At 35.7% G+C, this 27,146-nt stretch overlaps 1 protein-coding gene and 1 long non-coding RNA gene across 2 annotated transcripts; one reads left to right on the forward strand and one right to left on the reverse strand.

Moving 5' to 3' along the window:
* Positions 1–4,387: 4,387 nt before the first annotated feature.
* LOC145046429 (disease resistance RPP13-like protein 4) lies at positions 4,388–18,608 on the reverse strand. The gene is made up of 3 exons (XM_078994720.1): positions 18,574–18,608; positions 17,095–17,152; positions 4,388–6,826 (listed from the first exon to the last, which is right to left on the reverse strand). Exon 3 carries the CDS (start codon positions 6,820–6,822, stop codon positions 4,498–4,500), a length of 2,325 nt encoding a protein of 774 aa, XP_078850846.1. The 5' UTR covers positions 6,823–6,826; positions 17,095–17,152; positions 18,574–18,608; the 3' UTR covers positions 4,388–4,497.
* A 3,028-nt stretch (positions 18,609–21,636) lies between these two features.
* On the forward strand, positions 21,637–26,543 carry LOC145001548 (uncharacterized). The gene is made up of 3 exons (XR_013661636.1): positions 21,637–21,937; positions 22,124–22,466; positions 26,245–26,543. It is a non-coding gene; the product is annotated as an uncharacterized LOC145001548 (long non-coding RNA).
* Positions 26,544–27,146: the final 603 nt, after the last annotated feature.

Consider the following 27,146-nt stretch of genomic DNA (forward strand, 5'->3'; position numbering starts at 1 on the left):
CTTTCTATGTTCTTTTTCCAAAACCCTTATTCAAAAATGTTTTTCCTTTGAAAATCCCTTATCGTGTCCTTAGTTTGAGTTCAAATACACTCGAATGCATATCTGAATCCCTCAAACCAAGGCTCTGATACCAACTTGTAACGACCCAAAAATCACGACCAAAAATTTCTTTAAAAGCATTACTAGAATCATATTTATAAAAACTGTATCATAAGTCATAACATAAATTCTCGAGTATTAATTCAAAGCATAATATCATTATCAGAGTCGAACATTCCCAGGCTAACTGACTACGGTGTGTGCACTGCAATCCCCCCGAGCTCCTCTTTTGAAAACTGGGTACCTGATACCAAAACTGAAAACCGTAAGCACGAAGCTTAGTGAGCTCCCCCAATCTAACACATACCATGCAAAAACATATAAAGCACATACTGGTCCTTGCCCACTGCATCGGACCAATGCCCGGACTAACTGGGGCCTTGCCCCCTACATCGGACCGAAGTCCGGAAACTGACTGGGACCTTGTCCCCTGCATCGGACCGAAGTCCGGACTAACTAGGGCCTTGCCCCCTGCATCGGAACGAAGTCAGGAGACTATTTGGGACCTTGTCCCCTGCATCGGACCGAAGTCCGGCCTAACTGGGGCCTTGCCCCCTGCATCGGACCGAAGTCCGGAGACTGACTGGGACCTTGTCCCCTGCATCGGACCGAAGTCCGGGCTAACTGGGGCCTTGCCCCCTGCATCGGACCGAAGTCCGGAGACTGACTGGGACCTTGTCCCCTGCATCGGACCGAAGTCCAGGCTAACTGGCTGAACATAGCATAGCATAACATATCAACTAACATGAACACATATACTGCATCCTACATCGGGCCGTAGCCCGGAACACATAACACATAACACATAAAACATAGCACATAAATCCTGTCTGAGCCACGAACGCATCAAACATGCTAACTACTGCATCGGAAACTACTGCTAACTGGACGGGTCGGCATTGTGGCCTTAGACCCGTCCCTACTGGAAGGAAACTCACCTGAGACTGCTGAACCCTACTGATAAATCTCTAGCTGCTACTCGACAATCCCCTGATCCGCTGCTCCTCCAGTCTCCGAGCTATCAATATACATATAACACTTAGTCTGACAGTCAACTAAGTCAACTCTGGTCAAAGTCAACCTTCCAGGTCAACCCTACTCGCCGAGTCTTCCTAAAGACTCGCCGAGTTCATAAACTCAGGATCTTTCTTATTCGCGACCCGACTTGCCGAGTCAGTCCACGACTCGCCGAGTCCAACCAGTTCCAAGTCCTGTCCTGTCCAACTCGCTACGTCACCACCCGACTCACTGATTCGGACCCCGACTCGAAGGGTTCAGGGTTTTCGCGATCTGACTCGCCGAGTCCAAGAACAGACTCGCCGAGTCCTAGACAATCTTCAACCAACTCGCCGAGTTGCTCATCCAACTCGCCGAGTCCATGCCTAACTTCATCCGACTCGACGAGTTGTTCATCCTACTCGTCGAGTTCCTCCTCATCTTCAAGCTACTCGCCGAGTCCACTCGAAGGACTCGCCGAGTCCATACGGTTCTACATACATGCAGAGGACCTTTGAGTCATGCATGGACGCCAAACTGTAGATCCACTCTTTTAAGGTCTATTCCTTACGTAAAGTTGCAAACTTTACGTGTAGAGAAGGAGATCTAGGCAAGATACGCCATTAACTAGAGTGTAAGGCCAAGGGACTTCAAAATCAACACAATGACTGATACTTTATGCTTCTCCAGGCCCTAAAACACTTGAATCTGAAGTGGCAACTCCAGATCCGGCTTCTAACCCAAAATAATAACATTATGGCAAAAGAGCCCCAACAACCACACATAGATCTAGGTGCAAAAAGGGTCCAGGAACTAGTTTATTACCTCCAAGTGCTCAAAATGAACTCACAATCCCATATCTATAGCTCCTTCTTGCTCCTCCAAGTTCCTTCTTCCTTTTCCAAGCTTTAAAGCACCTTCCAAGGCTCAACTAGGAGATATGACGGCTAGGGTTTGATATCCAGGGCTAAAGAGGCAGTAAGGAACCCTGGGAAGAAGATTAAGACATTTATATAGGCCCCAAGTCCCGAATTTAGGGTTTTCCACGCACAGGCCAGACTCGCCGAGTCACCCTGGTCGACTCGTCGAGTCGGTCACTTACTCCCCGACCCGGATCCCGCTCGGACTCGCCGAGTCCCTCCTTAGACTCGCCGAGTCGACCCCTAAACTTAGGGTTTTCTTTCCTTTCTTGGTCTTCGAAACTTTGGGTGTTACAGATTTTCACTTAATAATTCAACATAGCATCACATACAACAGAAACCAATCATGGCTCTGATACCATTGATGGGTTTTAGCCATAAGAACATCTTATGTGCTCATACAAATCCTAATGCTTGGATCTAGGTTTCTCTATTGTAAATGCAATGTATCCAAGACTTACAATCTTAGATCTAACATATTATAAACTGAAATTAGGGTTTAGAGAATTACCTTTGATTGTTATGTAGCAATAACAATCTCAATTCCTTCTTGTAATGACTTTAGAAAGCTTAGAGTCACAATTGTCACTCCTCTAATAGTTCACAAACACCAAGAGCAAGAGGATGAAGAATAAGGAGAGGAGAGGCTGCCCAAAACGTGTGGAAACCCTAAGGAATCAGCTCCCCACATTTTTGAGTCTCAAGGGTCCTTTAAATAGTGAGGCTATTAGGGTGATCTAACAAGGAAACCCTAATTTGGATAATTAGGCCCTAAGCAACCCATGGACTCCCTCCTTAGAGGCCTAGGACGATTTCTAATGGGTTTCCCCATAGAATTCGTCCACCCCTCTAATATGGAGTCCATTAGCCCAATATTCAACTATCACACAATTGACAGTTCTAGTCCCTTAAGTTTAATTAATGTCTTTTAGCCACAAACTTAATTCTTATTAATTCTTGACTAATATTAATTAAACAATATGATTTCTCCTTTAATATATTATTCTCATAATATATTAATAAATCATAATTAATCCTTTCTCTCTATAAATCATCCTACCAAGTTGCTTTGGTAAAGGCAACCCAAAAGGACCATGCACCATCGGGTCAAGTACGTATCAAAATAATTATGGACTTAAACACTAATCCAACATTAATTAGGGTTTCTGAGCTCAAGGGGATGGTAGGAGAAGCTGAGGGAGGCTAATAAACCTTTAAATAGGGTCAAAACCATGGAAATTAGGGTTTCATTGTCCAACTCCTAGTCGTCGAGTTGGGCTCCTCCAACTCGTCGAGCAGACCCCTTAAATGCAGGCAGTCTGAATCGTTTCTACATGGCGAGTTGGGGCATCCAACTCGTTGAGTAGGTCTAAGAACATGACTATAAAATTTAAATTTTATACATGGGAGTCGGGATGTTACAATATATATATATATATATATATATATATATATATATATATATATATATATATATATATATATATATATATATATCTTTACTACTTATAAAAGAAATCTAACTATTTCTATAAATAGATTAAATATAATAATATTATTTTTTTAAGACGTCCAAACTATTAAGCTTGAAGTACAACCTATTTATAATATAATAATATTAAAACTTTAACCCTATCATTTATCCCCTAAAAATCTCGTATCAAATTAATAGAAGAATTCATTTGCAAATTGAACCCATCAATCTCAACACTTCAGCCATTTGAAGCGGTCAATGTCAACAATTTATAGAGAATCTCTTCTCTCATATTGGTAACAAACCATCTCATAATATCTATCTTCGTAATCCCTTCAAAGTAAGAAAATATACGCACACTCTCTCGAAGAACCTAACCAGCAACCAAGATAGTATCACCACCACCACCACAGCCACTCTGCCTCCTTTCGCTTTCAACTAACCACTATCACGACTACCGCCCTTCCTCCCACCCACGACATGAACTTTCTTTTTGAACATAACATTTTTCTTAAAAAAATATCGTTGAAAGAAGCTATTTGTCCCCGCCTCTGTGCGCGGGTAACGGCTAGTATATATATATATATATATATATATATATATATATATATATATATATATATATATATATATATATATATATATATATATATATATATATATATATATTAGAATTTTCTAATATTAACGTTCTTGCATCACACACTTGTATCCGTATTATAATGATAATGTTATATATTTATAAAACTAACATATTTAGACAACTTGAATAGTATTTATTATAGAATTATGAATTGAAATCATCATTACGTAAACATTAAATCGTGCATTTTATTTATAATGTTATATATTTACAAAACAACATCTTCACAAAACAATTAACACATACACAACTTCATTGTTATTTGTTATAGAATTTTGAATTTGAATCATCCTTACACAACCGATAAATCGTAAGACATTTTATCCAACAAACCATATGTTGAAATTTGTAAATATTCCATTGAATCATGTAGTTGATGATGTCTTCTTATTCCATACTCCATGCTCATTGCAAGGAAAAAGTGTGAGCCTTGGGCATTTAACTTTTTCCAAAGAAGTGATTTTCGGAAATAAATCTTGCAGCTCCCTCCAATCCATCTTGATTTCATCTAAGTACTTCAATCGCAATACCTTTACATTCCATGTGTCTTTGGGCGGAGGGGGGGAATCATCCAATTCAAGAACTTCCTGATACTGACCTAGATCAGAGAACTTTCCAGCACGAATGTATAATTTCTTTAGCGCTTTAAGACTACCAGGGGTTAGCCAAGTTGGAGTAACGTTGCTGGGGAAACACTTGAGGTCAAGTTTTTCAAGTCGTGAACCCAATGTTGAGGTGTTGAAGGCATTCATTCTTCTCATGGACCCTTTCACCCACGTTTTCTTTGGAATGAGTTTTATCGATGGAAGTTGAACTTTCCTTTTACGTTGACCATTTACTTTCGACTTAGCAGAATCGAAATTTGACTCATGGCCACTCCATAAGATTGTTAGCTTACGAAGCATATCCAACTTTTGTAACGCATCTAGATGTGATTCTTGAGGGAACTTTCTCATATGTGTGTACATGCTAAGCTTTGTCAAGTATTCTAGATTTATCAAATCGTGAAGGGTGCATACATGCCTTCCTGGTGATTCGACCACAACAAACCCTTTCAAGACCTGAAGCGATTCTAGACATGAAATCTCTTTGGGCATTTCTTGTAGTAAGTAACATTCAGACATGTCTAAATGCGTCAAGAACTTAAGTGCACCAATGGTTTTAGGAATTAACTCAAGATTATGGCATGCTCTAAGGTCAAGAATGAGAAGGCTTTCAAGCTTTGAAATAGAATTCGGAAGTTCGGAAATCCTAGAAACTCCTTGAAGACTAAAGAACCTCACATGGTTCATATTCTCCAAACTCTCTTTAAAATTGAAATCCTCAACCTCAATATGGTGAGCAGCTGAGCTTTGCCACCTTCCCAGGAAGACCATATTCACATTCTTCATTCTAATAAACCATTCTGGCTTGAACTCCAAAATATCATCCTTGACATTAAATAATAGATGAAGCTTCTCCCATGAGATACCTTTCGATAGCCCACTACCCATCAAACACACCTTATAGGACCTTGTGATGATCTTCTTTTTCCTATAAAAGTAGTATTTTTTATGTTTATCGTTTTCCTTAATTCTACTTTGATCTTCCCCATGTAGTTGGTTTGTGTTGTCGGGATAAACATAGAATGGAGTAGGGTCCCCGTGTGAATCAACCAAATCTATGGCGTCTTTTGTTTCTTTGTAGTTTTTATCATAGAAATCAAAGAATTCTCTTGGATCACCAAGGGGATAGTTGATCGGAATTTCGTATGGAGTATCAATCTCATCAAACTTTCCAAAGTCTTTTGGGTTACCATAATCATCAAAATCAAGGAAGTTTACCTTGTCCGCAATCATAATAATTGCAGCACGGATCATCGGGTGCATTTTGCAGATAGCCACATTACGATCATATGATTTTGAGATAATAGGCTCGATGAATTCCTTGTCCATAAGATCTTTAAAGAAACCATTAGCATGGTCCTCTTGGGTTTTTCCAACTATCAAATCATCTTCTTGTGGAACAAATCCTTCTCCTATCCACCAATAAACCATTAACCTTCTACTAATCAATGCATTTTCTGGAAACACCGAAAAACATAGCAAACAAAGCTTCAACTCACGGCTGAGTTTATCATAACGTTGTTGTATGGTTTTACAAAACGAACTATCATGGAACAGTTTGTTATGAAGCCTTGGCATGATTTTCTGTAAATTATTTGAAATGATGCCTTTTTTATCGACATTGTATTGTTGGTCTTTTTGTTGGTCGGTTACGTCATGTGTTCTGTATTTTGCTGGGATTTGAAGTTTCAGTTTAGTGACAGTCTTCTTAAGATCTTTGAGTTCCTTTAGTTGACAATTTTCTGCTGTTAACTTTGCAAACATCTCAGAAGCTTCTTCGACTTCTTTCATTATATGGTCTTTGTGTGTTCCAAGTTTCGGACAAATGTTTTGAATAAAGTGGATTTCTTGATCTATCAAGTTCATAAGATGCTTTCGCACCTGGTCACCGGTAGGTTCATTATTAAAGATGTCTTTTTCGGTTGATACATCTTTAGGTGCATCTGTGGCGTATTGGGATTTAGGCGAGGAAATAGAATCGGGTTGATTAGCAGAATCATCCTTTTTCACATCTTGTTCAAGGGTCTTTGTGGTTTCTGTGATGGTATTTTGCTCTTCATGGGTAGAACTTGTACTCGTAATCATGATGCTAAAAAGAACATAACATAAAAAATATCATCAAATGCAACGTTGTACTATCAATTTAATTTTTAGGAAATAACCTAACTACAACTTTGTTTCATATTGTTTCAATTTCAATAATTATAGCTTCGGTGCTTGTAGTTCTAAATTTAAGATAAATACACTTTTGGTCTGTATAGTGTTTATTTTGCATCATTATACTTTTGGTCACTATATATTGCATTAATTATAGTATTTCTCCATGTTATTAATTTGTATTAGTTACAGTTTTGTTCCATTTAGTTTTTAACTTTAATAATTATAGTTCTGGGTCATATAGCTTTTAATTTGCATTAATTTAAGTTTTAGTCCATATATTTTTAAGTTAGGATAATTTTATTTTTAGTGTTTGTAGTTTTTAATTGCAATTAATTACAGTTGTCGTTATTATAGTTTAAATTTTGCGTTATTACTAAATGACACTTTTATCCTATGAAATATTTATGCATTAATTATTGTTTTGGTCCGATAGTGAATTTGCATTATACATAACTCTACACTTTTGGTCCAAGCTTTGAAACTTTTACATGGATGGTCCATATGGTTGAAAAAAAATTTGTACTTTTGCTCTCTGAGGTTGTTACCATTAAACCTCGTATGTTAAATCTTCTAAACTAACTGCTTTGCCCCCATTTTGTCTTTTTATTCATTTAAGTTTTTATTATAAAATTTAGTTGTTATATTTGTTAGCAAAAAGTTTCTTTCTCTTGTTTTTTAGTTATTTTATGCCTATGTATCTCAATATATATAAATTACACGAGTAATCTTTTATTTTTGAACTAATATATATATATATATATATATATATATATATATATATATATATATATATATATATATATATATATATATATATATATATATATATATATATTAGTTTATAACCCATGGGAACCATGAGTTATAAAATTAATTAAATTTTCATAATAGAAATTTATAATTATTAATCAATTATTTTAAATAAATCATTTAAAATAAATTATTAATTAAAAGATATATCAAATTTTTAAAGTTACTATAACTTCAAATTTAACATATAATTAGAAAATGTTAATTTGAAATTTTGAATTGAATTGTCTAATATATCTACATGATACATGACATAACATTAATGATGAGTTGTATTAGAGTGATACTTGGTAAAAGAGATTAAAACTATTCATTTATTAGAATAAGGATATATATATATATATATATATATATATATATATATATATATATCCCTAAAAACCCTAAAAATGTATCAAAAAATAATAATTTGATATATCGAATCTTTTTTTTGACTTTAGAAAACTGAAAATTGCTACTTTTTACAAAAAATCGCTTAAAGAATAAAAAAATAAATAAATAAATAAATAAAAAGAAAGATTAGATACCTTAAAGTTAAAAACCTGCGATTTTTAGGCCTATAAAGTCAACATATCTTAAAGTAAAAAACCGATAAAAGTATAAAAAATCTGTAATAGCCCGAAATCCAGGTACCCTTTTACTTAGCCCTTCATCTTTAATTTGTTATCATTTTAGGGCTTTTATGTTGGGCGAGTACGCTGGGTGTACAACGAGTACGCTGCGCATACTCGCGCGCTTCATTTATACGCATCCCCCCTCGGGTACGCTGGGCATAATTGGTCCACACCCAAAAACCCTAATTTTTGTGGTTGGCTATAAAAGGAATGAGATGGCTTCATTCCTCAGCCACCATCCCTCAGAAAGAAACCCTAAGATAGTGTTCCTTCGTTCCTAGCTCATTTGTGAGTGTTCTAAGCTTGGTGGTGTCATTTCAAGGTAGCAAAGGAGAAGAGGAGTCCATTGTGAAGGCTAGAAATTGGTGTTCAAGTGTAGATCTGTGCTTAGCAAAGGTTGGAGCTTCATTCTAAGGTAAAAAGTTCGGATCTTGACTTGTAGTTCTTGTGGTATGCTTTATGGACCATTTTCTAGGGTTTTGGTCCCAAAGGTGAAGACTTTATGAGCAAGTGGTCTCCATTAGCTTGGATCCATCACATTTCTGGTCCATTTGAGTTGTAGATTCATAAAAATGTAATCTTGGACGTGAATGATTAGCCATGCATGAGATCTAGATCCTTGAGTTGAAATGGAAAGGTGTTAAGGAGTCTATGAGCCTTTACAACCATGCCAAGGCTTAAAGGTTTCGACTTTATGAGTAAGGATGTTTAAATAAAGTCGGATCTAGAAGTTGAAGTAGTGGCTTAACCGATTAACACCACAAATGAAGAGTCTCTAGATCTGACTATTACGTTGGGCGTAACTCCCAATACGCGCAGCGTACTCGGTGGAGACCCCGACTTTTAGGTTGGCGATGTACACCCCACATACATCAGTCTGTACGCCCCGCGTACTGAAGATGTTGACTTTTGTTGACTTTTAGGGTTTTGGTCAACATGTGGACTTGGAGTTAAGGAAGGGTAAAATGGTATTTTACCCCTCTGATGAACGATAATAAGGGGTAAAGTCTAGTTGTGGGAGTCTATATTAATTTAAATGATATTCGTTATGATTAGGTGAGGTCGAGTCTTCGTTTGGGATTCAGAGATAGCGACCACGTGAGATTCTAGACTTTCCACGAGGTGAGTTTTCTCACTACACTGTACCCGGAAGGGTTTTATTGTGTGACTGGAAGGTCAGATATGTTATGAGTTGTATGCATTGTATTTGATAAGTTAATCGTGTGTATGTGCTATGTATGCTATGCTTGATATGGGCCGGAAGGCATTATGTTATGGGCTGGAAGGCATATATGTTATGGGTCGGAAGGCATTGTGATGTGGACCGCATGGTTGACGCAGGTAGGACCGGAAGGTTTACCAAGTCGGAATGGAAGTCCCTTGAGACACATGGAGCTGAAGGTCAGGGCCTGGAAAGGCGTATGTGCGTAAGTAGTATTTTGGGGAACTCACTAATCATTTATGCTTACAGTTGTTGTGTTATGTGTTTCAGGTACTATCGAGGACCGTGGGAAGGCGCCGGCGTGATTTGTACACACTGACGAAGGAACTGTTTTATGATCAAGGGATGTATTTTGTTACAATGACATTTGTTACACATGTGATTTTAGAATATTAAATGATGGCTTATGATGTTTGCAAAAATGAAAAATTGTTTCGAAAATTTATGTTGTTACAAGTTGGTATCAGAGCCTTGGTTTGAGGGATTCGGATGCACCTTCGAGCATAACTGAACTCAAACCGGGGATTTGAGGAAAATTTTCAATTAATAAAAGCATAAATATTTTATAAGAGATTTTGTAATAACCAAAAGAGAAGCAGTGTGTACGGTCAGCCAGCGCCCGAATGGTAAAATCCCCAAAATACCCTTACAATATGTGTTATGAGATACGTTATGATATGTTATGCATGCTATAGTAGACTAGGTATTCATATTAGGACTAGAGTGGCCTGATTTGTGATGCCTTAGTCAAGGGAAACCTGCTGCTATGAGATACTTTGAGAGCGAGTAGGTAGCCAATGCATAGTAGGAATAGAGTACTTGTGATCTGGGGTCCAGGGAGGGGGACTTGGGGTGAATGTTGATGCGGTGTAGTCGGTAGTATTGGGCCCGTACGACTGAAGACACCGGGTCAGTAGGCAACCCAAGTAAGAATCCTTTGGGTATCGAAGGTCTAGTAGGGTAGCGTTATCGAGTGCGATTATGATCGATTGAGTCTCTGATATTTTTATGTTGTATTTCAGAGGAATTATAGTTGGGCCACGCCACAGACCTGGGACGAGCGGTGTAAGTGACGAGGAGCTTCGTCAGATGATTCACGAAGAGGTGGTTGCGGCAATCCGGGCCGAGATTCCGGAAATGTTTGGGTCTATCAAGACAACACTGATGGAGACTTTCAATGAGCTGTACGCCGCGGTGACTGAGGCCGCAGCCGCTGCAGCTAACGCAGTTGTGGCTGCTGCCAGACCATAGGGAGGTGACTCGTTGCTATTCTGGGAGTTCAGCAACACGAAGCCACCCGAGTTTGACGGGATACAGGATTCGATCGCTGCGATGAAATGGATTGCTGACATTGAAGGATGCTTCTACACATGTTCATGTCTGGGGCATCTGAGGGTACGGTTCGCTTTGAACCAGCTCCGCCTGGGAGCAAAGGATTTGTAGAAGTTCGTGACGGTAAACTTCACTCTTGCGGAGGTTTCGGCTATGACTTGGGAGGGATTTACTACTATGTTCAGAGACGAGTATGTTCCCCCAGTGGAGAGGAAACGGTTGATTCAGGAGTTCTTGACCCTCAAGCAGGTTAATGATTCAATTACTCTGATCACCCGGAAGTTTCATGAGAGGGGAGATGTTCTGCCCTGAGCAGGTGTCCACTGAGCAGGCTCGGATGAGTCGATGCTTGGGTGTACTGAGGAGGGACATCGGGAGTTCGTATCGAACTCGTCATACCGGACCTTTGCTGAGCTCCAGGAAAATGCCCGGAAGAGGGAGATCGAGTTGGAGACTCAGGCCAGGGAGGAGGCCGAGTCTCAGTGGGTGGATCGGTGGCCAGCTCAGTCCCAACCGGCAGCCAAGCGGACCAAGTCCGCCGATTCGAGGACGGGAGGTCAGAAGGGCCTCACTTGCGGAAAGTGCGGCAAGGGTCATGAGGGGGCTTGTCGATCAGGTGCTTGATACAAGTGTGGCAAAGAGGGGCACATCGCTAGGGATTGCCGCAAAGGATTTATGGTTTGCTGCCATTGCAACCAAACCGGCCATCGGAAGGCCGAGTGTCCTCAGCTTCACCAAGGATCTACGCCTACTGCTAGGGTTACCGAGACTCGGCCGGTGAAAGCCGAGGCTCCAAAGGCTCGTGGGAGAGCTTTTCAGTTGACTGCGGAGGAGGTCAGCGCAGCGCCCGATGTCGTAGCTAGTATGTATTCTTTCATGTATTTACTTTTATGCTGAGATATTGTGCTTATATTATGATATGTGTAGGTACTTTTCTTGTGAATTTTGTGCCTGCCTTGGTATTATTTGACTCGGGTGCGAGTTGGTCTTTTGTATCTTTGGCTTTTAGTTAGCACATCGGTATTGATCGGGAGGTGATGAGTCGACCCCTAAGGGTTTCCATAGCTAATGAGAAAGCGGTATACGCCACTGACGTGATTCGAGGATGTGTGCTCGATATTTTTGGTGTCAAGTTCCCTATAGATTTGGTTCCTATAGCGATGGGAGATATCTGCGTCATCGTGGGCATGGACTGGTTGAAGTAAGTTTGGAGCAGTCATTGACTGTGAGAGACAGCTGGTGACTATACGAGACCCTAGTGAGTGAGTGCTTACTATGTATGGCGAGGCGACCGGGTGTAGGTTAGCGTTTTGTTTGGCTGCCAGGGCGAGACAGAGTTTGCAGCAGGGCTGCAGTGGATTCATATCCTATGTGATGGACACACGAGTGGCCGCGGGGAGGCTAAATTCGGTTGACGAGGTTCCAGTAGTGTGCGAGTTTTCAGATGTGTTTCCCAAAGAACTTCCAGGCGTGCCTCCGGAAAGGAAAGTGGAGTTCTGTATCGCTCTGGTTCCGGGAGCAGCGCCCATCGCCAAGGCGCCTTATCGCCTACCTCCACCAGAAATGCAAGAGTTATCCTCGCAGCTTCAGGAGCTGTTGGGAAAGGGGTTTATCCGACCGAGTAGCTCACCTTGGGGAGAGCCGATTCTTTTTGTCAAGAAAAAAGATGGTTCACACCGGATGTGTATCGATTATCGGAAGTTGAACAAGTTGACTGTTAAAAACCGGTATCCGTTACCTAGGATCGATGATCTATTCGATCAGTTGCAGGGGGTATCTTGGTTCTCTAAGATAGACTTGAGGTCGGGTTATCATCAGATGAGGGTTTGGGATGAAGATATCCAGAAGACTGCATTCAGAACTCGTTACGGGCATTATGAGTTTGTGGTGATGCCTTTTGGGCTCACCAATGCTCCGGCTGCGTTCATGGATCTTATGAACAGGGTGTGTAGGCTGATGCTGGATCGGTCGGTGATCGTATTCATTGATGATATTTTGGTATATTCAAGGTCTAGGGAGCAGCATGAGGAACATTTGAGGGAGATTCTTGGAGTATTGAGATCGGAGAGGTTGTATGCCAAATTCTCCAAGTGTGATTTCTGGTTACGAGAGGTCCAGTTCCTAGGGCACCTTGTTAACCAGAAGGGGATATTGGTCCATCCGGTCAAGATCGAGGTGGTGATGAGATGGGAAGTTCCGAGATCGCCCACTGAGATCAGGAGCTTTCTAGGATTGGCCGGCTATTATCGAAGGTTTATCAGGGATTTCTCCAAGATCGTCGTGCCACTTACCAAGATGACCTGGAAGGGTGTTGCATTTTCATGGGGTCCGGAGCAGCATTCCTCATTCGAGACCCTTCGTCAGAAATTATGCGAGGCCCCGGTGCTCGCACTCCCGAAAGGGATGGAGGATTTTGTGGTATACTGTGATGCATCTATATCTTGATTAGGGGCAGTGCTTATGCAGAGGGGACACGTTATAGCATATGCATCGAGGCAGCTGAAGCCTCATGAGTCGAGATATCCCACCCATGACCTGGAACTAGGGGTTGTGGTGTTTGCCCTCAAGATCTGGCGACACTATCTTTATGGGGTTCGGTGTACCATATACACATACCACAAGAGTCTAAAGTACTTGATGGATCAGCCAAATCTGAATATGCGTCAGAGGAGATGGTTGGATGTGGTGAAGGATTATGATTGTGAGATCCTGTACCACCCAGGAAAGGCTAATGTCGTAGCCAATGCATTGCGCCGTAGGGCGGAGAGCGCCCCGATCTGAGACGTCTGTATGAGGTTGACGGTGATGACGTCGATTTTGGACACCATCTGCGGGGCCCAGGCTGAGGCTGCGAGACCATAAAAGTGAAAGAGGGAGCTGGTTGTCGGGCAGGTATCGGAATTCGTTACTGATGGTCGAGGACTTATGACATTTCAGGGTCAGATTTGGGTACCGTTGTGGGCGGTACATGTACTATTTTGATGGATGAAGCGCATCGATCAAAATTCTCGATCCATCCCGGGGGCTACTAAGATGTATTTGGACCTAAAAAAGGAGTATTGGTGGCCCTGTATGAAGAGGGATGTTGCATGGTCCATCAAGAGGTTCCTGACTTGTCATCAGTTTAAGGCTAAGCACCAGCGTCCGCATGGTAAGTTGCAGCCGCTGGAGATTCCCGAATGAAAGTAGGAACAGATTACCAATTGCCAAGGACTGCGAGAGGGGTCGATGCAATTTGGGTGATTGTGGATAGATTGACGAAGAGCGCTCATTTTCTAGCTATCAGTGAGAGCTCTTCTGCGGAGAAGTTGGCAGACTTATATGTGAGGGAGGTGGTATCGCGGCACGGGGTTCCGATGTTGATCGTTTCAGATCGGGACGTACGATTTACTTCCAGGTTTTGGAAGAAGTTTCACGAGGAGTTGGGTACGAGGCTGCATTTTAGTACCGCATACCACCCGCAGACGGACGGACAGAGCGAGCGGACAATTCAGACGCTAGAGGATATGCTCCGAGCGTGTGTTTTGGATTTTGGAGTGAGTTGGGACACCTAGTTACCCTTAGCAGAGTTTTCGTATAACAACATCCATCATTCGAGCATTGGTATGCCATCCTTTGAGTTGTTGTATGGGAGGAGGTGTTGCACCCCCATCTGCTGGGGAGAGGTGGGGCAACGGGTAATGGGTAGTACGGAGATTGTACTTTAGACGACCGAGCAGATACAGCAGGTCAGGCAGAGATTGTTGACTGCTCAGAGTCACCAGAAGAGTTATGCGGATAGGCATCGGTCCGAACTCGAGTTTCAGGTTGGTAACCTTGTGCTCTTAAAGATCTCTCCTTGGAAAGGAGTGATACGATTCAGGAAGAGGGGCAAGTTGAGAGCTCGATATATTGGACCTTTCAGGGTAATCGCTAGGGTAGGCAAGGTAGCCTACCGGTTGGGTCTACCTGTTGAGTTGGGTCAGATCCACGACACCTTTCGTGGGTCGCAATTGAGGAAATGTATTGACGACGAGTCGGCAGTGGTGCCATTAGATGAGATTCAGGTGGATGCAAGCCTAAACTATGTTGAGAGACCAGTGGAAATTAGGGATCGAAAGGTTAAGGTTCTAAGGGACAAGGAAGTACCCTTGGTGCAAGTGTAGTGGCAACATCAGAAGGGTCCGAGCTGACATGGGAATCCGAGTCTGAGATGCGGGAGCAGTATCCGGAATTGTTTTCAGTGTAAGACTTCGGGGACGAAGTCTGGTTCTAGTGGGGGAGAATTGTAACAGCCCAAAATCCAGGTACCCTTTTATTTAGCCCTTCATCTTTAATTTGTTGTCATTTTAGGGCTTTTATGTTGGGCGAGTACGCTGGGCGTACTCGCGCACTTCATTTATACGCATCCCCCCTCGGGTACGCTGGGCGTACCCAAGGTTACGCTGGGGGTAACTGGTCAAGACCCAAAAACCCTAATTTTTTGGTTGGCTATAAAAGGGATGAGATGGCTTGATTCCTCAGCCACCATCCCTCAGAAAGAAACCCTAAGAGAGTGTTCCTTCGTTCCTAGCTCATTTGTGAGTGTTCTAAGCTTGGTGGTGTCATTTCAAGGTAGCAAAGGAGAAGAGGAGTCGATTTTGAAGGCTATAAGTTGGTGTTCAAGTGTAGATCCGTGCTTAGCAAAGGTTGGAGCTTCATTCTAAGGTAAAAAGTTCGAATGTCGACTTGTAGTTCTTGTGGTATGCTTTATGGACCATTTTCTACGGTTTTGGTCCCAAAGGTGGAGACTTTATGAGAAAGTGGTCTCCATTATCTTAGATCCATCATATTTCTGGTCCATTTGAGTTGCAGATTCATAAAAATGTAATCTTGGACGTGAATGATTAGCCATGCATGAGATCTAGATCCTTGAGTTGAAATGGAAAGGTGTTAAGGAGTGTATGAGCCTTTACATCCATGCCAAGGCTTAAAGGTTTCGACTTTGTGAGTAAGGATGCTTAAATAAAGCCGGATCTAGAAGTTGAAGTAGTGGCTTAAACGATTAAGACCAGAAATGAAGAGTGTCTAGATCTGACTATTACGTTGGGTGTAACTCCCAGTACGCCCAGCGTACTGGGTGGAGACCCCGACTTTTGGGTTAGCGATGTACGCCCCGCGTACATCAGTTTGTACGCCCTGCGTACTGAAGATGTTGACTTTTGTTGACTTTTAGGGTTTTGGTCTACATGTGGACTTGGAGTCAAGGAAGGGTAAAATGGTCTTTTACCCCTATGAGGAATGATAATAAGGGGTAAAGTCTAGTTGTGGAAGTCTATATTAATTTAAATGATATTCGTTATGATTAGGCGAGGTTGAGTCTTCGTTTGGGATTTAGAGATAGCGAGCACGTGAGATTCTAGACTTTCAACGAGGTGAGTTTTCTCACTATATTGTACCCGGAAGGGTTTTATTGTGTGACTGGAAGGTCGGATATGTTATGAGATGTATGCATTGTATTTGATAAGTTAATCGTTTGTATGTGCTATGTATGCTATGCTTGATATGGGCCGGAAGGCATTATGTTATGGGCTGGAAGGCATATATGTTATGGGTCGGAAGGTGTTATGATGTGGACCGCAAGGTTGACGTAGGTAGGACCGGAAGGTTTACCGAGTCGGGACAGAAGTCCCCTGAGACACATGGACCGGAAGGTCAGGGCCTGGAAAGGCGTATGTGTGTAAGTAGTATTTTGGGGAACTCACTAAGCATTCATGCTTAAAATTGTTGTGTTATGTGTTTCAAGTACTAGCGAGGACCGTGGGATGGCGCCGGCTTGATTTGTACACACTGACGAAGGAACTGTTTTATGATCAAGAGATGTATTTTGTTACAATGACATTTGTTACACATGTGATTTCATAATATTAAATGATGGTTTATGATGTTTGCAAAAATGAAAAATTGTTTTGAAAATTTACGTTGTTACAAAATCGCTACATTTTTTTTGAGATATCTAGTCTTTTAGCGAATTTCTTCAAGAACCTGCGAGTTTTAACCCTATAAAGTTAAAAAAAGAAAAATAGATGTCTTAAAATATTTCTTTTCTATATATTTTTATTGATTTTCTAGGTTTTAACATTTACAAATCTTTATGTATTTTCTAATTATTTGATATATATATATATATATATATATATATATATATATATATATATATATATATATATATATAGAGAGAGAGAGAGAGAGAGAGAGTACTTGTAATGGAGCTGGAGAGATTGATATACTTAGATGTCAAAGATTGATAAATCAGATCCTACAAAATGTTTAAAGTGAAAAACAAGTTATAAATCAGTACGCACACACATACATACATACATTAGATGCATGTCCGTATAAAGCGGTGACATAAATACCTTTTTTTTAGCGAATCTCAACTATTTCTCATGTCTCATACTCATTTTCATTTTACTAGAGAATTTGGGTCTATGTCAATTGAAAGGGTATTTAGTTTCTTAGGAGAAATATTTGTTTGATTTTATTATTTGCTCTTATATAATAAAAAAATTACCACTTTGAAATAAAATATTTGTGTTTATATCTTATATTTATATTGTTTGTTATACTATTGATCTAAGTTAATTAATATTGGTGTCCAGTTTAAAAAATATAAATAAATTTACATACATGAATGTAATATTTTAAAATTTTATTTTTGCCTCAAATTCAATTTCTTAATTACTTTGCTTAGTTTAAGTATTCAAACTTATAACAAGTATTAATGAATTAATTATGAATATTTAACTTGTACAAAAAAAAATATGTTTTAAAAAATAGTATTATATATATATATATATATATATATATATATATATATATATATATATATATATATATATAGGTTTATGGAAAACAAAAAACCTTAAAAATCATAAAAATGCATAAAAAAGAATTTAGTGATCACAAAAAAAATTTGAATTTTTTTTATAAAAAATCATAGCTTTTTATTAAAATTCGCTGAAAAAAAAAAGTAAAAAATCATTTTTTTTATAAAAAAAAAAACTTATAATTTTTTTTATCAGCGAATTTCTTTAAAAACCTGTGATGTTTTCATAAAAAATGTCAAAAAATAGTTTTGTGATCTCTAGGTATTTTTTTATACATTTTTATGATTTGTATGGTGTTTTTGTTTTCCATATAACTCTTCGGTATATATATATATATATATATATATATATATATATTACAAAATGATTATACACAACTATGATGGTTGGTAGGGGATGAGATAATAATGGTGCTTGTGTTGGTGTTGGTGAAGATGCATGCATAAAAAAGGAACGAGCGAAAGAAAATAATAATCATTTATAAATATAAAACTAGCATTGTGTGAATATTTCGCAACGTTAAAACGGCATAAAAGAAAGATGTGGTTGTGGGTGAAAAATATTTAAAATCGTTGAAAGTGATTTTCATTTTTGAATTTCATTTTTGAATAAGAACATTCAATATACTAATTAAACATTTAAAAATTAAAATTTTCTAACCTATCGACGTAATGCATTGCATATGTTTGTGTGAGAGTTTTTTTTCCGTTAAAAAAAACCAAAAAAAAGATATATATATATATATATATATATATATATATATATATATATATATATATATATATATATATATATATATATATATATATATATATATATATATATAGAGAGAGAGAGAGAGAGAGAGCACCTATATTGTAGATGTGGAAATTGATATACTTAGACATCAAAGATTGAAAAATGAGATTCTATAATGTTGTTAAATAGAGAAATAAAGAACAAGAATATTTTATTGTTGCACGGTATGCCAATCTTTCTTGATGTTTTCCCTCCAATTCACTCTATCTTTAACTTTTGCTAAAATAGATAAAGGAATAACTTTAAAGGTATGAATTATAGAAACTGAATACGTTAATTCTATATCCATGACTTATATATTTATTTTATCGTAAGATTTTTTGTATAAATTATTTATTTACACTAGGTGAACGCCCGCAAACTAGGTGAACGCCCGCACGTTGCGTAAAATTTATAGTTAAAATCTTTAAAAATATATATATATATATATATATATATATATATATATATATATATATATATATATATATTTTCAAATATAACAATAACGTTGTTATTAAATTTGATATAATAATTCGTATAGTAATTTGATATAATATGTTGATTATTTCGAATAATATGATAATATATACATTTATTATAACTGTTTAATCTCAATCGTTTGAATGACTTCTACCCACAAGTTATTAATGAATAAAATTAAATATAATATATATGGTTTATTGTTATTTATAATTGTTGTTATTGTTAATTATTTTTTTAAAATTTATTTGCTTAATGTTTTAATTTCTATTATTATAACTATTTAAAACATCAAACATCGTTTTTTTATTTTAAAGATAACAATATAACATTTTATATATATTTTTATGAAATATTTTAGTTAAAGTGAGATTACAATTTAGTTTTTGTATTTATCACTACAATTTATCAATTTTAACTATTCACAAAATATTTATTAGAGTATTTTAAGTGGAACTCGAAATTTAATTTAAGTTGACACACTAATGTCATATTTAAATTAAGAATTTAAGTATTTTATCCAAATTGTTCAAAAGTTATAGCTTTAAATTGATATTGATTTGCATAAAACAACATATTAAATCTAATAAATTATGTATAATATGTTAAAAATTAAAGACATAACTTTATAAGTAGAAGTAAAGATATTATTTTAATATTGAGATTTAGTTTATTTATGATTACACTTTAAGTTTGATATTTATTTAACCTTATTATCCAAATTATAATCATTATTAGAAAGACATTACAATTTATCATTTTTAACTATTTAAAAAATGTTATTTGGGTTGTTTAAGTTAAACTAAATTTTATATTTAAGTAGGTCTTATAATGCTATATTTAAAATTATAATTTAAATATTTTACATAAACTGTTCAAAAGTTGTAGCTTTAAAATGATAATGGTTTACATCCAACAATATATTAAAACTAATAAATTAAGTATTATATGTAAAAACTTAAAAAAACATAACTTTATAAGTAGAAGTAAATATATTCTTTTAATATTGAAATTTAATTTATATATGATTACACTTTAGGTTTGATATTTACTTAATCTTATTAACCAACTTAGAATCATTATTAGAATGAAATTGAAAAGTAATGAGAGTTTCAAATGAATGTCGTGAAAGGAAAAATACACGAGAGTTTCAAATAATATGGCGAAAGAAAAAAATGTTTCCTTTATAATATAAACTAGATGAATTCCCGCGCTTTGCGAAGCGAAAATTAAAAATATATTATTGAAATATTGAAAAATATATGTTTAAAATGGTTATGTTATTGACATTAACTTTGAGATAATATTTTTACACTAATATATATATATATATATATATATATATATATATATATATATATATATATATATATATATATATAATCTCTATTATTTTCAACGATAATATTCATTGACATCAACCCACATTCGTCATTAATATAATTAAATATAATTATGTATTTAGTATTATTTTTAACAATTATTATGATTGATTAATTAGATTTTTACTTATGTGATCATTTTCTAATTTCAATAACGATGTTCATTTAAAATATATTTTATTTATTGCTAACTGTAACTTATAATTTGATGTTATTATCATTTAAAATTATTATTAATTAGTTGTAAGCCACTTATTATTAATAATAAGTTAAATAAGACTTTTAAGAAACACTTAATGTTATTATTAAAATATGAAACATACACTAAATAATAAAGTGATAACATAGACAATTTGCATTTCAAAAGAGACTTGCATGAATAATATAACATATCCATGTAATTTGATTTTATTATTTATAATTATTGCTTAATACTTTTAAAACCACTTGTTATTATTAATAAGTGAAAGAAAATTTTAAAAAACACGTACTGTTCTAATTAAAATGTTAAACATATAATAAAATATAAAGTGATAAGATAGACAATTTGCATTTTAAAAAAGACTTACATGGATAATATGGATAATATATCATATCCATGATTTTTAATTAATTATTGTTTTGAAGAAACATGTATATAATAGTTAATTAAATATTTTATATATATATATATATATATATATATATATATATATATATATATATATATATATATTATCTTCTATAACATATGATCGATAACATGAATTTAATCTAATTTACATTAAAATTTCAACCACAACATACAATGATATTCTTAAAAGAATAATAAATCAAGAAAATACAAAAAAGAATTAGTATATAACAAACTTACGAATTAAAAAATTCAACATAATAACATGGCTCTAGAAATTGTTCATAGCCCTCAAGCCAATACAAAAAACTTTAAACTTGTTTTCTTTGTGAATTTTGTATGTGATTTGTATTTGTGTATCTACTAAAAAATATTGACATTTTTATAGTAAAGTATCCATTAATTGTTTATTAAATATATTATATAAGTTATAAAACCTTTGAATAGTTAATCATTATTAAGAGACTTTTGAGTAATATTCATTAAAATAGGAGGAACAATCATTATTAAGAGACTTTGAATTGTTAATCATTATTAAGAGACGTTTGAGTGGTATTCATTAAAATAGGAGGTTTCAAATCGTGGGGTTTTTCCTGGATCTCTATCTTTTCCACTCACAGATTACACCGCCTCCATCTAACCCTTCCCAACTCTTTCGTTTCCACCTCCTCTTTCAAAACCTTTTCCATCTCCCTACTATCGACCCCAATTTTCTCTATCTTGTTGTGTGGAGACAAAAACAAGTATCATTCTGATTGCCTAACATTAACGCCTCTGCTACTGAGTCGGTGATTCATGAATTCTTGATTTTATGGAAATTTCATAGATTTTAGGGTTTTATACCTTTTCTCTAGAGATCACCATCGGTTTCCCCTTCGTATCCCTCTCGACTACCAACCATCAAAATCAAATCTTTTCCTACTAGAATACAAAGATATAGCGAACGATTGTTTGCAGAGGTACTACGCTTTTCATCAATGTTGGTACGAGTATGAGTAATGAGTTTCAACATGTAAAACATTTTTGTTTGTCATGATGTCTAAGTTGAACGGTTTTGGTCCTTTCGATTTCTTTCTTCTCATGATTTTCTGTTTTGATTTAAAACAACAGTTACAATTTACACTTTTTTTTTGTTTTGCACTAAGGTTAAAGTAGTAAACAACGTAGCAGATGAAAGTAGGGGAGTTGCACAGTAGCCATTTACAGAAAAGATGCACACACACGATTCAAAAAGGGAGCGACCTAGTGGAAATTTATTTCTTTTTCCTTCTCCAACTACTGAGGAACAAGGGAGCCCAAAAAAATCTGTTCTTTTCTCTTCTTTGTTTTTTTCTGCTGAATTATCATTTGGGGACCAAAATTTTGTTGGTTTGCTTCTTAGTTCTGGGGATGGTAAGTTTGATTAAATGTTATTCTATTTGCCTAGTAGTGAAAAAACTCCAACACCATCAGGATTCATGGAGGTACCCTATCCCTTCGAATGATCAGGTAATTCTTTATGAATTTATTAATGTTCTTGAAGCGAGTATTAGTTCCTATGTGGCTGTTTCTTTTCTTGCATTTAAAAACTACTTGACTACCTGCACACACATTAGACTAGATACATATTGATGGAATGGTTAAAATTACTAATAGTTTATAATAAACACCAATTCATCAAACATTGTTCGTAAGTTCTTCTCATTTGTTACAATTTAAGTTGTTCGTTTACATAAGAAACGACCTACCAATTTTCTTTGGTATTTTATCATCCGATCAAGTGCACAAAAATCATAACATAAACAGGAAGGTGATTTGTTTATCCATGAGAACAGTGTGATGGGTTGTGACCTTAGTGTGATCTTGATCTGTATTTTCTTTGGTATCTTATTATCTACCAATTATATAAAAACTTTCCTATCTCTTAAATTCCAATACTTTATAGCTTAAAAGATGCTTTTTGACTAAGCCTTATAAACAGACGATGTGAAGGCATTGGGGTCAAAGTTTGGTTTTATGCGACTCTGAATGTCATATAGGGTGAGACTTTAGCAGTTCCACTTGGGTTTTTCTAATGGCCATAGGTACTTTAATTTATATTTTGTCTATGTCTTTTCCATTTTGTTGATTAAGTTGGTTGTGTAGTTATCTGTTATTTGTTTTTCCTTTGGTTATATGGACATCTTGTATAATTTTATTGTGTAAAACTCATTAAAACAAAGCAAGCCCTTCGTATTTTGAAAAATCTCTTGTTTACAAATGTTGACGTACGATATCATTTTGTTTGAATGCTAATTATTACTTCTAATTTTTTTTATTCAAAATAGAATAGATCTCTTTTGCTCTGTTCAGTTCCAAAAAAGATGGAAAAGAGAAATAAGTGAATTCAAAAGTTTCATATTTTAGACAGAAAGGTTTGTACATTTTTGGTTCTTTAGTATATAATTTTTTTGCAATTTTAGTCCAGTTAAAATGACCGTTTGTGTTTTTATTTTATCTGATTTTTGAGTTTTTGATGTAAAAAATATAATCGTTTTACTTTGAATGGTGGCAAAAACGTTACAAAATCCTTGAGTAAGCACCAAAGTAGCAAACGAAAAGTTTTTGGAACTGAAATTACACAATAAAACGTTTTTTTTTACTAAAACCGAGAAATTCAACAAAAAAACAAGCCCTTGATGCTTCTGAATTTGATTATAACCTGTAAAAATGGTTACATACACTTCATTATAAAAAAACAAAGCAATTACTCAGCACTCGATACATGGTTCTGTGTCTCTCCTACTGTTTTCATAAAGGATTCCTCACTTTCTTCAAAGTTAGCTGTTGACAGGCAATCCAAGTTTGTAGGGTAAATATTTGGCTAATTGTTCTTTTGTGTTTATTTAATTTACAATCCACATGTTTGATTTTGTTTCATCTTAAATTTATAGTTGAAAGTTATGAGTGTTTACTTTCAAATACAAGTCATGTTCACATATAAAGACACCCAGTTAACACATACCAATGTAATATAGTGTGGTTAAGAAATAGCAATGTGCAGGCGAATTGCAGAGAATAGCAATGTAGTTTACTGTGGCTACTATTTAAGGAAATGTACTACACTTTCCCAGAAAAGTAACACCTTCCAACCCCCCCCCCCCCCCCCAAAGGGGCGGGGGACACCTTTCTAGTTATTATTCGTAATATATATATATATATATATATATATATATATATATATATACACACACACACACACACATATACATATATATATATATTCGTTGTAGCTTCAATACTAGGTTGTTTGTAGTCGATGTAGATTTCAAAGCACCACTATGTTTTCCAATCACATATTGCTTCTCATTGCCTTTATCTTCATCAACTCTATTTAAGAAATAAAGAGGCAAAATCTGCCTTCTTCATCTTCTTCCTTCAAAACCCACTTCCCTATTAACCAACTTCCCTCTTTGAAGCCTCATGCACACCTGCTTTTTTGTTTGTTAGAGCTATTAAAAATTAGGTTGGAGTCGTCGTTGTTATGGAGAAGAAGAAAGATTCTCAGCCGAAGGTTTCAGAGGATTTGATGATTTTTAAACTGTTTGTGAAAACACCCAATTGAAACTGATATGTGATGTTACATTTTTTCAATGAATTAAGATTGGATGATTTAAACTGTAGTCTTGGTTGACAAGAACCTCCTACGATGTATCAATATCCGTTGGTACAAATATAATATTCTATATCAAGTGACCAATGGATTGGCACTAACTATCTTTATGTTACTTGAAAAATTGCATAAGATTGATTGATCTTTCACACACTCTTCGTTTTTGTAAAAATGATATTTTCTTATATGATTATCTTTTTTGGCCTAGGTTGATTTTGTACAACTGATGAGTCACATTTTTGATTAGCAATTTACATGTTACTAGTACCCTACACAGTAAGTATAATAGTTAAATATTCTATTTTCAAGTAGGGGTGTAAATGAGCCGAGCCGAGCACGAGCCTGACCAAGCTTGAGCTCAGCTCGTTTAATTTTGAGGAAGCTCGAGCTCGAGCTCGATTCGAGCCTTAGAATGAAGCTCGAGCTCGGCTCGTGAACAATTTAGTGGGCTCGCGAGCCTAATCGAGCCTAAAAGAGCCTTTATGTATGTATGTAGGTATGTATATATATATATATATATATATATATATATATATATCTATGTGTGTATGTATGTATGTATATTATATATATATATATATATATATATATATATATATATTTATGTGTGTATGTATGTATGTATATTATATATATATTGGCTTGTTTAAGCTCGTTTAGGCTCGCGAGCCCATTGATTGAAGCCCGGCTGGAGATCGTTTAATAAACGAGCCTCATGTTTAGGCTCAAGCTTGGATCAGGCTCGTTTAATTCGATCTCGAGTCGAGCTTTTAACGAGTCGATCCCGAGTAGCTCACAAGTAGCTCGGCTCACTTACACCCCTATTTTCAAGTATATGAAGCTTCTCTTGATGGAATAATTAATGGATTATAATATGTTATATCTTATTCATTCAATGTAAGTTTTAGTGGTAAGTTAATAATACAAAAGAAGTTTGAGTTCCCGTCTCAACTTTGTGAAGGTGGGTAAGATACTTATTTTTTTTAGAATTTCATTTGTATTTTTTTCGTGGCATAATCACACATATCCCCGAAAACCAAATCAACCGAAATATACAAGAAAAGACACATCCACTTTATGTGTATGTATATGGAAAATATCAAAACCCATAAAATTATTTTTAGTGGAAGATTGTGTGAATAGAACATGCCCGTTACTCATACAACATTAAATATACATGTGGTCCTCTTCTCCATTACTTAAAAAAAAAGTAAGCCTAGTGTCAAATAATGTAAACCATAATACTATTTTCTTCTAACTTATTACTTGATTTATTTTATTATACTATTTTACATGCATCATTCGCCTTTTGAAGTGATTCTTTACATTCAGATTCATCTGAAACTAATTTACTTCCAATGAAATTTGAAAGTGGTCACTATGTCAAAATCTACTTTTTAGCTAAATATCATTCAAATCAAAATATTAATTAACAATGAAACATCCATACATAAAATTATCATAATAAGAAATTGTCATCACCTTTCCTATTAGGGTTCAAAAAAGAAGTATGCCACGAGTACTAATCCCTTCAAGTTCTCATAAAAATCACTTCATAAGCTATGAGAATTACAATATGTTTAGAAAATGTTAATGAAAAGGCTTACTTACCATTCAAATAACCCTTGATTTCAGGTATACCATACCCTACTTCTATATGGGAAAATTGGGTAATGATATAAAAAGATGAAAAGACTAAAGCCAAGTTGATTGAGGTATATACGATAAATCAAGCTACATATGAAGATGCTGGTAGCATAGACATTGAAGAAGTTGTTCTACTTCATAAGCATCTTTTTATTCCATTTTTATCCTCCCTCCACTTTAATGTATTTATTGATTTTTTATTTTTTTTCTACATACAAAAGAATTACCAGATGGAACTGGAAAATCTCTATGATAGTAATCGAGTTACATAGGCTAATCAACTAGAGGTTTATCAGCCCTTATGTGAAATGATGGAGGTACTACTCCTTAGATTAAATCATCATATTCTTATACTACAGCTGTATTTATTTACCACTATGTTCTTATTAACAAGAGTAAATTACAAATTTGGTGCCTTAGTTGAATTTTGTAAATTTGGTCAAAAAAGTATTTTTCTTGCAATGTCAGTCCTTATTTGAGTTTTTTTTGTAACATTTTTGGTCCCTGTTCCTAGAAAACGGCTATTTTTAGGATCCAAAGTTGCAAAAAAAAAATTTTTGGTCATTAGAATAGTTAATTTTTGCAATTTGGCCCCAAAAGCTTCTCTTGCACTTCTAGTCATCATTTGAGTATTTTGGTACACTTTTCAAAAAAAAAATCAACTATACAAACTGGATCAAACATACATAAATTTCAGTAATAGATATTCATATAAGTTTATCTATCTTATATTTTGATTTGTTAAATGTGCAGACCCTTGAAATTCTTTAGTTGTCGAATATGATTAGGCACAAGCTCAAAGAAGTTGATCAAAATGGTAATGAAAATTTGGTTGCAATTAATAATTTTAAGCAGTAGAAAATGCAACATTATTAATTTAACTACACAAT

The sequence above is a fragment of the Lactuca saligna genome, chromosome 1 (genome assembly GCF_052625555.1).
Source record: "Lactuca saligna cultivar CGN05327 chromosome 1, ASM5262555v1, whole genome shotgun sequence".
In the NCBI taxonomy this organism is placed as follows: domain Eukaryota; kingdom Viridiplantae; phylum Streptophyta; class Magnoliopsida; order Asterales; family Asteraceae; genus Lactuca; species Lactuca saligna.

Bases quoted from the DNA above. Each gene is read 5' to 3' on its own strand.
- LOC145046429 (XM_078994720.1), bottom strand. From the start codon at position 6,822: ATGATTACGAGTACAAGTTCTACCCATGAAGAGCAAAATACCATCACA.